This window comes from Lepisma saccharinum, chromosome 25 (genome assembly GCF_977018435.1).
Source record: "Lepisma saccharinum chromosome 25, izLepSacc3.1, whole genome shotgun sequence".
In the NCBI taxonomy this organism is placed as follows: domain Eukaryota; kingdom Metazoa; phylum Arthropoda; class Insecta; order Zygentoma; family Lepismatidae; genus Lepisma; species Lepisma saccharinum.
In genome coordinates, this window is record NC_139253.1 from 55898542 (window position 1) to 55911883 (window position 13342).

Below are 13342 nucleotides of genomic sequence, written 5' to 3' on the forward strand. Positions count from 1 at the left end.
GAACCCAGGTGGCTTTGCAAATTTGGAAATATTCAAATGTGCATGTCTAAGTACTACTCCTTGTACATTTTTATGATGCTTTACCTCAATAAAGTGTGTATGATACCACTTATTAATTGTGGCATCTCAACCTTCTCTACAATAACAAAAGACAGCAAACGATTGAGCATAACTTTGATTTCTAGGAGGGAAACATGTGTCTGTAGGAAAGTCATGTTTTTTTTGTATACTGAGTGTGTAAACACACACAAAAAGCAGAAGAACAATTATTAACAACTAGAATATAATAATCACACTGGTAAACAAAATTAGATTTTTTGGTGCATGAAGGAAAATACATGATTGTTATAAATATTTTCACACTCAATTTGAATATGTAACCAGGTGCCATTCATGTGAAATGTGAAAAAATTGGTACATTACATAAAATCATGAACATACAAGGGTCGTTCAAGGTTGACCGGGACTTTTATTTCTGCAGAGGAAATAGGTAGCAGAAGAAACACCAAACTATGTCAGTTTTTCAAAGTATTCTCCGTGCGCGCCGAGGCACCGTTGCCATCATTCTGGCAGCTCCCGAATTCCTTTGGCGTAAAAATAACTTGGTTGTTGTCGTAGCCACTGGAGGACATCGCTCTGCAGTGCTTCGTCTGTCGTGAATTTCTTCCCTCCCAGATGGTATTTAAGGGGTGCAAACAAATGATAATCACTGGGGGCAAAATCCAGACTGTAGGGGGGATGGGGCAGAACTTCCCAGCGCATGTCGGCCAGAGTTGTTGTTGTCACATTGGCCGCGTGAGGGCGGGCATTGTCATGGAGAAGAATGACATTTCCAGACAACATCCCAGGTCTTTTCTTGCGAATGGACTTTCGTACAGCACCACTCAACAATGTGGAGTAATACTGGGCATTAATCGTGCTCCCTTTGTCCAGAAAATCCACATAGATAATGCCCTTCATGTCCCAGAAGACACTTGCCATGATCTTTCCAGTGGACAGCTGAGTTTTGCTTTTCTTGGGGGGCAGGGAACCTTTATGCCGCCACTCCATGCTGCGTCATTTGGTCTCTGGGGTTGAATTGTGCAACCATGTTTCATCACACGTGATGATGGATTGCAACAATTCATCACCTTCTGCTCGAAACTGATTCAGAAGCTGTTCACAGACCGTCCTGCGAGCCCACTTCTGATCGAATGTCAGCTGGTGGGGAACCCACCTTGCACAGATTTTGCGGAAGCGTAAGTGGTCGTGAATGATTGTCTCAACACTCCTGACACTGATATTCACCTCGGCAGCAATATCCCGCACTGTTACTCGCCGGTTCTCAAGAATCATTTGCTCAACACGTGCGATATTCACTGGTGTGACTGCAGTCGGGCGAATGTGTCCATGCACTTCATTTGTCATCAGCTCCCGTCCTTCGCGAAACGGCTCACACCATCCGTACACTCTTGTCCGCGACATCGTTTGTTCGCCATACTGTGCTTGCAATCATCTGAAAATCTCAGCTGGTTTCACTTTCTCCTTCACGAGAAATTTGATTACACACTGCTGCTCCACAGCCACAGACACACTGCTTGCCGCCATGTTCGCTGCAACTGGTGCGCATGCGCAAAATACGTCATGCTAGTTACTCGCGAAGGAATACATTACGTCACCCGCACGTTTCATCATGATCCGGCTATTCATCGATTTTTTACATACGAAAATCCCGGTCAACCTTGAACGACCCTTGTATATAGAAATTTCAGCAAAAAATGCAGGCTCGACCAGAACTCGAACCAAAGTCTCTGGCATTTTTTGCTGAAATTTCTATGTAGTACATCTGCTGTGTGTACTGCTGTGTGTACAAACCGTACGGTAATTTACAGCCCTATACTGGGAGAAACTAGGCACCATTTGCATCACCAGTGTTTCAAAGGGAACAGGCTACATTGTGGTAGCACTGAAAGAGTCAACTTCACCCAGATAAAACAGAGACAGCAAAAAATCACTCAAAACTAGGGCTGTAAGCAAGGCTGTTTTGGAGTGGGAAGCTATACACGGATGACATTTTCACCTTTTCTGCACTCTTTTAAACATGCAGCAAGTTTTTATGTGATGCAAACCCAATATTTTATTTACCTGCTCTTGAGGAAACCAAAAGAAAAATTGGCAAAAATCTGAGAGAAAAACTCAGATGTCTGCAGTGGCATCGCATGCGGTTCACATATGGGTGTTCAAAATATTTTTTTTTTACTTTTACTCAATGGAGATTCACTCTCTCCCTTGTAACGTCATCTTCAATTGAAAAAGTAAGAATAACAGTTCAACTTATTTTCAACAATTTCCCCCCAAAATCACGCTATATTTGAAGAAATACAAGATTTTTTATTCAATGAACACTCTTTTAATTATGTAATTTACAATTAGTAATGGCTAGTGCAAACTAATTAGTATACCATGCAATCTCAGGTATGTACAACGCAAGACTACCATACTTCGCAATCTACTTTCTATTACACCGATCATATGTTAACCAACCACATTCATTCAGCATTGAAAGCACGTGCATTGTTAGCGGGACAGAGGGGAGGATGCATCCAGTTCAGAAAAAATGTATCTTGTGTATTAAGCTTTTTGGGTATTATACGGTATACCCCAAGTCCTGAATGTATCGCCAGTTCGGCATCTTTGACAGAACCCCAGAGGAAGCCGACCGGACCCGTATCTGGTTTCGAGCCACCACCTGTTTTTCGGCAAAGCGCTGTTGTCACTTTTACCTCCAGTGTTTAGACATCCATTCATTCACTGTGACGTTTTACTCCCAAGGTCTTTATATTGCATGAAAAAATAGCAAAACACAATAACACAACCTAGCAAAGATAGAGAACCGCAACCTCGCGTTTAGAAATCTCTAAAGAAACTGAATTAGCAACATCTCATTTAGTCTACGTGGACTTGATGAGAGCTGTCATTTCTTGGAGGGACGCTATTCGTGGGAAAGGTTTCAGGGGACGATTTATTGCAGTCCACGTGGATCTGACATGTTGTTCTTACGGGGAAAACTGATCTTTCGGAACTTTCTTTGAAGTAAAGTGAGGTTTCTTTGGGGACCAGCACTATATGTCCCCCCCCCCCCCTCACAATAACTTAGTTACGATGCTTATGATTGAAGTATCAATGTGACATTGCTCATATTGCTTCTTCCCTCGTGTTTCATATTTTTCCTCCTAGCATCATTTTGCCATGGTTCAGAGAGATTGATTTTCGACCATGTAAAGCAAGGGTTTCCAAACCTCTTTGCTTCAAGGTGCCCTTAGTGTTTCAAGGTTTTTCCGTGGTACCCAGAATGTATCCCTCTCTAACACTTGCAATGCTCAGTTACTTGTAAGATTGCATGCCTTAAGTTAAAAATTAAACACATATTTCATTTGTAAAAATGTACTAAATAAGTACATATTTCAAACATTCATAGCATTGACTCACAATTCAGTGAAAATATTGGAACATTTCGTAGTGCCCCTGTAAGTCAATCATGGTGACCAGGGTGCTGTGGCACACTTTGGGAACCACAGATTTAAAGCATATAGTAACATCTGTTCATCGTCGTCATTAACATGTTTACCCATCATGGCCTTGTAATCGAGGGGCCCCGGGTTCAATACCCACTGGATGCTCAGAGTGATTCAGACCCAACTTAAAACTGTAGGTCCAGTCCCGATTAGTCTTACTATGCATATAGTGGACTTAAAACACCAAATCAATCAATCAAACATCTTTACCATCCTTGATCTTATGCATTGCACGAAATGAATCGTTCCAGAAGCAGTCATTTGAAAGCGAGTAGCTTGTATATGTGCAAATGGTAACAAACACCCAGGATGTCCTTTGTCCATCCATGCACTCGAGTGAATTGATCAATTACTAGAACTGTTCGATGAAAAAAGAATAACAATTCTCTTTTAGATATATTTATATATATTTTTTAAATGTATCTATTGCAAACAAGACTACTTACTGATTTGCCCAAATAAGTAGCTAAAGAAAGTGCATGTTTAGTGTGTTCTTTAGCCACTTATTTGGGCAAATCAGTAAGTAGTCTTGTTTGCAATAGATAAATTTGCACACGGACTCGGTCCTGAAGGATGACCGGCCAAAGCCTATAATTGAGCTCTAGATATTTCACAGAAAATAAAATTCTCACTGTGTGTCAAGTAATTGAACGCTACACACAGACGCACAATGCACTTAATGACAATATCAAGAGAAATAATTAAAATTAAATTTTACATTCTGCAACTATGTAGCGCAGACCATCTCGAGTCCCCCTACACATGCCTTGTATATGCTGCGCTCTGGTGCCGAATGCAAGAAGTATTGCTGCTTGCATCAGGGCTCGCACCACTATGTGTTCGCACAGCGCAGTGAACATTTTCGGGGCATAGTGGCCAACAGCCCCTTAGCTGCCAGTTTGATGCAACACGCACAGCAATTGTGTTCAATGCAATCCGTGGAACACCGTGGGAGTAGTGTTACCAACTATCTAAGAAAGTTATCAGACGTGAAAGATGTGTCAGAGTAAATTGTGTGTATATACTCGAACATCAAAGAATATTTTTTTCAAATAAATATATGTGTGTGTGTGTGTGCGTTTAATGTGTACGTATTTTAAAACATATACATCAGTTACTTACGTGAAATTTAGAAGATTTCGTAATTCCGCGTTGCACTATTAAATGGTTCAATCCTATTAATTTCGAAGATCCACTGTCTTCATTCACAAAAGGGTACGGCGTTTGAAGCGGAGATGGTACCGCGTCAGTACATTGTTTGTTCCCGGGCGGCGGTGGTTGCGATTTTTCCCGTTCGGCAGCACTGGCGCGCGCATCTTGGTTAGCGTCGTCTGCTTCCTGTTGTCCGGTGGCGTTGTCAGTTGGGGGTTGGGGGGCTGGGCCGTGTTGTTCGGTAATGTGCCGTTCCTGTTCCCCGCGTGGCTGGAGGGGGGTCGAGTATGTGCATAGCATCTTTTCTTTTTCAGGTCGGGGATCTTTCTGAGGACAGGGTGCCAAGTTGGGTGTGCTTGTCCATTGTCCAGGTTTAGTGCTGGTTTCTGCTGGATGATAGCATGGGTTTCTTTGATGGTGTTTTCTATGACAGAGCCGGTTGGGTGAAGTATGGATATGGAGGAGATGGAGTGGTTAGTGGAGTGGAGGTGTTGGGAGAGGCCTGATTTAGGTGTGTCGTTTTTGGAATCTTTTACATGTTCGTTAATCCGTTCTTGGACGGTGCGGATGGTTCTGCCAATGTAGGTGTTGTGGCATTGGCATGTGGTCTTGTAGACACCGGGGGATGCAAGTTTGGGTAGGTAGTATCTCTTGAAGTTGGGTAGTGCCCTTCCGATTTGGGATATGGGTTTGTGTGCTACTCGGATGTGCCCTTCAACATCCGAGTAGCACACAAACCCATATCCCAAATCGGAAGGGCACTACCCAACTTCAAGAGATACTACCTACCCAAACTTGCATCCCCCGGTGTCTACAAGACCACATGCCAATGCCACAACACCTACATTGGCAGAACCATCCGCACCGTCCAAGAACGGATTAACGAACATGTAAAAGATTCCAAAAACGACACACCTAAATCAGGCCTCTCCCAACACCTCCACTCCACTAACCACTCCATCTCCTCCATATCCATACTTCACCCAACCGGCTCTGTCATAGAAAACACCATCAAAGAAACCCATGCTATCATCCAGCAGAAACCAGCACTAAACCTGGACAATGGACAAGCACACCCAACTTGGCACCCTGTCCTCAGAAAGATCCCCGACCTGAAAAAGAAAAGATGCTATGCACATACTCGACCCCCCTCCAGCCACGCGGGGAACAGGAACGGCACATTACCGAACAACACGGCCCAGCCCCCCAACCCCCAACTGACAACGCCACCGGACAACAGGAAGCAGACGACGCTAACCAAGATGCGCGCGCCAGTGCTGCCGAACGGGAAAAATCGCAACCACCGCCGCCCGGGAACAAACAATGTACTGACGCGGTACCATCTCCGCTTCAAACGCCGTACCCTTTTGTGAATGAAGACAGTGGATCTTCGAAATTAATAGGATTGAACCATTTAATAGTGCAACGCGGAATTACGAAATCTTCTAAATTTCACGTAAGTAATTTTAAACCGCGTTTACCGCAACCACCATGAATATACATCAGTGTTCACGTGCTCATGCAAACATTATCAGGCAACATGCCTGGTTGTGTTGTTCCTTGATTTGATGCGATCATGCTACATAGTTTTATGCAGAACTGCATTTTTATGTTTTTATTCAAATATACTTGTGGATGAAGTTTGAATTAAATATTAGAATTATGGGATTTATGAGCAACAATTTTATGTGGTTGTGTGACCCCATACATTTCTAATGAAAAAAAGCTGTACTTGGAGTTAATCGTCTGTTCATGACAATGTCTGTCTTCCATAGTTTTCAACTTAAATGAGAAAAAAATCATCCTTAAGCCATTACAATTATTTTCTTGCAGTTCTGTTCGAAAGATAGAAAATCCAGTACAAAGAAAACATTCAAATACTTACCAAATATTTCCCCTTGGCTTGCATACTCTGACACTATGTAGATCATATTTTTTGTTTCCATAACCTGAAACACAAATTTTCAATTTTAAGAAAATATTCAAATGTTCAAAACATTCATTTTAATTTCTGAATAAAATAAATATTTGTGGTGTTTTTGTTACTTTAGATCAATGTTTTTTTTTTTTAAAAAAAAGAGATAAGCATTAACCATTCAATTTTGATGTATGAATGTCTTGGTCTTTCGAAACTATACAATGCCTGCAATATATTTTTATATATTAAAAGGCTAAAAGACCCAGGCTCAGATGTAGGGTGCCGGATGCTTTGAACAAAGCACACCTTGATGACAATGCTCCACACTGTAACACTGTAAGGTTTCAAAAGTGCTTGCTATTTTGCGTAATACAGTGCAATCTAGAAACCTAACAAACAGATAATCTAATGAAAACGATAGCAGAAAGTTCGTGAATTAAAAGTTTGGATGTCTCATTCCACAACAAAGTTAGATGTTTTTACGAAACTAATATTTAAAATCTCTGGACGGTTAATTGACGTGTCCTGCATTCAATTCCTAATTAGTCATATATTGCACAGAGTTTCGGAATTCATTTTAAAAACTCTGAAGTGTGACAATAAATTTGCTCAAAAGCAACACATCAGGTATGAGTTAATTTTATTTTAACGTTCATTAAGTTTTCAAATGAAAATCAACAGGAGACCTGATTAGATACAGTTTCTCGCAAGAACTGAAGATTTTAGTGGTAGCTGCTATCCATGGTCACAAAATGAACTCCCTACGTGCTGTAACATGTTTAGGAATATGGCAACAAGAATGATCATGGCTTCTTAGTCCTGCATTATATATTCTTTTCATGTATTGGTGACACTACTTTTCTTTTGTAAGGGACACTTACATAAAATAGGGGTATCCAGCCAACATTGAATCCCCAAGTACGCCACAGCCTAATTGACACAAACAATACTAAATCTAGAATCTGATGATGAACTTCATTCAGAGGATTTTGATTAAATAAACAAGTGCATTCATGCATTACAGTCATTTAAACACTTTAGTAGAAATCCTCCACTATTACAATAGCAATTTCCCAAATGTGACCCACTTCCATATACCCTTCAATGATGCATTTTGATTATTTATGACACTTGGTCAGGATTGCTTTTACAAGTTGTAATACAAACAAGTATAACTTTTTCCTCATATTTTGTTATGGAACTTCAATCCCGATGAGGCTTGGTGAGAAACTCAATAAAAATTCCGACCAAGACAGCATTTGCCACATGAATTTGAATTTTAAAAAAAAATCGATACAGATTGCTACAAATGCAACATTATCAGATGGAAAAAAATACATATTCATACATAAAATAAAACAATTAGTGAAATGATGTGTAATTTTAGCTCTGTTAAAGCATTGACCCTGGAGATAATGTAAACAAATATTTCAATGTTAAAAGATATATTTAGATGAAACTGAGATTGATGGTAGAACAATCTGTAAACATTTAGACAAATTTGATACAGGCTACTACAAATGCAACATAATTATTACCTTTCCCAGGACCTACTCACAGGCCTTACTCTCTTAAGACCCAATGGATTTAATGAGAAACTCATGTAGCAACTACAAAATTCAACATTACAGTAGACTGGATCAGAACAATGTGTTTCACCTATGTCACAAACCGTTGCATTGTGGCTTTGAGCAGTCATAATTGAGGCCAGTTCTTGTAAGCATACGGAATTCAAGCAAGCAGGCAGGAAATACTAACACAGGCATTTGTGATTTAAAACAAACGTGCAGTTGGTGCAGATGTAACAAACACTACGTAGTGGATATTTCCTTGCAAACTACAAGAAAATTAGCCACAAACATGGCATCTGTGCACACCCTGACGTCACATGAAACCCACCTACACACAAAAATGTGTTTCTCAAGCTATCATCAACAATTAAAATTCACTACATAACAGTGAAACTTCAAATTAAAAATGCCACCTTTTTGGTCATGGTTTCAGTATTGTAGGTTGACCCCAAGAGAACCTCCAAAACATCTTTATTCAGAGTTTTCACACACTTTTCATCAGTTCTAATTTGATATATAATGAAGGAAGCAAAACTTTGTTATGGTCAAGAAGGGGCTCATGCTGGATACTGTGTTGTCAACCTGAAACATCCATCTGGCAGGTAATTCTTTTGTTTTTCAGTATTCAGTCTTTGTACTGCTATCTTTTTTTGTGTCATTTTTGCTTGCCCTTGAAGATGTGAAAATAGGGACAGGAATACCACTGCAGCAAAAAATGTATCTCAAAGCTGAGGACAGGTCAGGATACTTCTGGGAATGTTGACTTTTTGTTTAAGCTTGATACACTTACAGCACGTTCAGTTTAGCCTGAGCTCTGACATGCGCAAAGCAGGAAATGTTTGTCGACTGCGGAAGTTACAATTCTACTAGATATGAAACTGGCAAAGGCTATATGCTGTTGTCTCATTAAAATAATTACTTATGAATCTAAAGCAGGATGTTGTCCTTCATGATCGTGAAATTCATTAATTCTTCTACGAATACCAAACATGTCAAATTCGTCCACATAACTTTCAAATTTCTTTCTTCTGAGTGTTTTGTTAGGCATTACTAATCCCTTCCCAGTTACTTTGTTGCAATCATTTTCGTTTAAGAGGCATTTCGAAGTACTTACTGACACACCAGTAGCCGTGGAAACACACTTTTGCACTTTTTTAACATTGACACAAGACCACAGTCAGCTTCTATCTTCATAAACTTATGTACGTTGAGATAATTTCTCTACTCCAATCTTCTTTCCAGTTTTTATTTTCACCTCACTTCCGTTGAATAAAAACACCCTAAGCAACACAGGACAACAATCACCTTCCTCATGGTAACTCTGCCCCCTTCCTCCCCGGAGAGGAATAGGAGGAGGAGAAGAATGCCTCTTTCGCCGAGGGGTTTCACTGACGCAAAGAATCCTCTGTCATTCTCTTCCTTGATCTATCAAATTCTCGAACTGTCGCTTTTTTAAAAAAAATCCAGACACCAGCACCAGCAAGTCCCAAACACCCCTACTAATAAGCTCTAAAGTCAGATTATGGATATAGGTAATTGTTAAGGCAGTTAGCAACTCTGACCTCAGTGGAACTCTTGCATCGTCGGGCTGAGCGACAGGCTTCTGTGTATCTGAAGGACAGAGCTCAAGCTAAACTGAATGGCTTGTATCATGCAGAAATTGTGCTGCTCTCCCCACTCTATTGGCATTCCCTCTTACTCCTCATCCATTGTCTGAGGTTTTCAGAACATGTTTTGCACACAGTATATGATACCGTGGGCTTGTCCTACTCATCCAGTGCAATCCAAAATACTGAATAATATTATAGAAAACCTGGTAGGGATCAGTAGAATGAATCACAGAATAACAAATCTATTACATACCTGATAAAGCTTGATGATATGTGGATGGTCTAACTGTTTCATTATTTCCACTTCACGATATACTTTCTGCAAATTTACAACATCCAGTTGAGATTTGTCGATAATTTTGATAGCAACCTGTAAAAAATTTTAAAAATAGTAAACTCACAGAAATATAGAATCATTTTCCAAATATCTTCATGAAATTATGTGAATTAGCAGCACTCTTGTATAGAGAATTGACCACTTGTCATTTTTTACTTCCCAAGAAAAAAATAAGATTTTGAAAAGAGAAGAAAAAAAGGAAACATTTCGCAAACATTGTAAATGTCATTACTCTAAATAAAAGTTAATATCTTGAAAAACTAAGAACAGTAGAGTTATGAGTCATAACTTATGACTCATACCTAATTTTGTTCACCACAGACGAGACTACAATGTCATGCTCAAGTGCCCATAGGCTCCAGTACAGGGGCATATAGCTAGGTTGGGATCCTGAAAGACTGGAAAACTGTAATGGATTTTCCTGACTTATCTTTTTGTTAGACTGGTCCACTGCAGGCAGGTTAAGGGCTCCCGGGTTCGAAACCTGGAGGAGGCATATTGCAAAATGCTTCAGATGTCACTTTAAACTGTAGGTGAAGTCCCGATTAGAATATATGTGCATAAAGTGTACTTAAAACAACAATTCAAATTCAATGCAGGCATGTTATAGTGAAATGTGAGGCTAAAGGCTGGTGGTTTTGCATAGGTGCAAGTCTGCAATAATTATGGCACGATTTTCCACTATGCTAAGCAAAGGCTCTGTCCGAAAGGTACAAAGTACATACTTGAGAAGTATGGTTTTGATGGAAGTGAAGTCACTTAGTACAGTTTGAAAGCATCAAGTTCACGAGGTATCGAGATCACAGGGCAGAGCACACGAAGTTAGACACTTGGTCACGTGACAAGTGGACTTGTTGTTTATTTGTTTGAAATCTCGGAGGTAGAAAGCCAGCAAGTTGTTTGTTACAGTTCTTCTAATGTGTGGAAATGTATGTATTAGAACATTTACAAATGTTATGTGATTTCTGTGGTGAAAAACAAGTGTTTAAAACGTGGAAAACCAACTTGTCCTCGGTTATATCTACTGATCGAATTTGGCACTGCAGTCGAAGTGCAGTTCGAAAGATCTTCACTTCCAGTCCACGACTTCAAGACCACACCGCGAGACCATCCTCGAAGTATGCTAGCTTCAAGTACGGTCTTCCACCTTTCGGACAAGGCCTTAAGAATGCTAGTGGGGTAAAATTATACAAGGTTTATTAACACAATTAAGCTAGAACTGCAAATCTGGATGGAAAATTGGTGTACATACAAAAAATAACCCAACATCTTGCACATCAAGTCCCTAGTGTATACAGGATTCTTTTTCGGAAGAGGCTGGAATTATAAAGATGGATATTACATGGCTGCCTTGTAGAGAAAAGACGGGATACGGTATGAAATATTTCATAATTACGACTTCTAACCTCTGATTTGCAACTTGTACCAAGGCAAAAATTGTATACAGGGTTCATTTTAAGAGCGTTGAATTTAGCACTTCAGTTTTTCCCAAGTTATTTACTGCTTTTTTTTTTTTTTTTTTTTTTTTAAATATATATATATTTTCTCAAAATTCCGGGAGGGTCTGCATCCCCACCATCTGCTCTCTCCATATGCCAGTGCTTCAATCTTATCATGTACATTGCGCTATCATAATTTAAATTTGGTTCTTAAAGATGCAGTAGAAGGTAACTGTTTTTTCGGAAACAGTTCAGAATGTCTATAATTTTTTGGTACCAGCATTCTGCAATGGCAAGTGTTAAAATCTATGAACAAGAAATAAGCCAAACCCAACTCTCGAAACGTTTAATCTAACATGCTGGGCAGGAAGATAAGAAGCTGTGTATACTCTTAAACAGAAGTTTTATGATGTTTTGAAAGTTTTTCTTATACAATACATAGATATTTACATGCAGGAAGCCAAATGAAAGAAGCGAGGCTATTGGCTCTTTCAGTTTAATTGTATTATTGACTGTTCAATGTAAAGTCTTGTAGCAGATACAAGTAATTACAAGCAGAATCTCTCGATATTATGGCTTGCAAATGATCTCGTACAGAAATGACTGAGGTTCAGGGATCATTTGAATCACTTGTTCAAGAAATGACGAAAATATGTGCTAAGTGTGGGATTTCAAGTGAATTATCTGGCATAAGAATCAAGATAAAGAAGCACTTTGACTAAGTCTCAGTACCAAAAACTGAGAGAGCTGGTTCAAAGTACCAATATTTTATCCAATGATACACACAATTTGCTCACAACTGGACAATCATTTTAAAGGCACAAAAGCAGTTGGAGACACACAGAAAGTGATGCAATCTTATTTTTTTGTCAAGTTCTATTGACACTGAGATCGACAAAGAATCTGAAAAAATTGCATAAACATTTCCAGAAACAATATAAAGGACATGCATTGTGTGAAAGAGCTTGCTGATCTCATTGTGATACAACATACAACCTTGGTGACAATGAAGTTCGACCAGAAAGGAATACGTGATTAAATGCACAGAGGCATAGGCGGTGAAATGGGTGACCCACAGAAGTGACGCATGTGTGTAAGAGGAGGCATGTGAGCAGGCAAGAATCGTGATCCCAGCATGTTGCACCCAAGGTCACGTAAAGAACGAAAACGGGGAACTATACGCATGACATTGAACTTCGACCAGGCACCAGACCCATACGGGAAATTCCAGATAGTGGCGCATTCAACGGAAGCATGACGTCACGGACACGATAAGTAAGGGAGTCTGCCGTATATAAGCGCGTGCTGTGCACCGAGGAACCGCAGTGCATCATCACCATGGCCAGGGGCAAACCTATTGACAACACCATGAGGAGAAGAGTGGTGGAGTTGCAACGGGATGGACTCAGTGAACCGGAAAAAGGGTGCCAACTGAACTTACCCAAGTCAACCGTCCACTGCATCATCAAACACCACCAAAATACGGGTACTACAGAGCCAGGTAAGGCCCCCGGTCGAAAATGCCTGCTAAGCGTGCGTGACCTACGGATATTTAGGGGCTATATCCAGACCAACAATCATGTTTCTGTGGCCGAATTACGACTGTGGACTCGAGAACGCTTTCACATTGAAGTGTCAACCAGAACCATTCGCCGTTACCTACAGCGATGCGGTTACCGAGTGTACAAGGCGAAACGTAAACCCTTCCTTTCCATGTTGAACAAAGGCAATCGACTACGGTGGGCACGAATGTACCGGGGA

The 13342-nt window shown here is 40.2% G+C and overlaps 1 protein-coding gene across 1 annotated transcript in view; it reads right to left on the reverse strand.

Moving 5' to 3' along the window:
• LOC145978905 (uncharacterized) overlaps positions 1–13342 on the reverse strand; it is a 107536-nt gene that overhangs the window by 38153 nt on the left and 56041 nt on the right. Inside the window, exons 2-3 of the mRNA XM_083111858.1 lie at positions 10059–10175; positions 6592–6655 (exon numbers count right to left, since the gene is read on the reverse strand). Coding sequence (XP_082967984.1) covers positions 6592–6655; positions 10059–10175 — 181 coding nt within the window. The remainder of the gene's footprint in view (positions 1–6591; positions 6656–10058; positions 10176–13342) is intronic.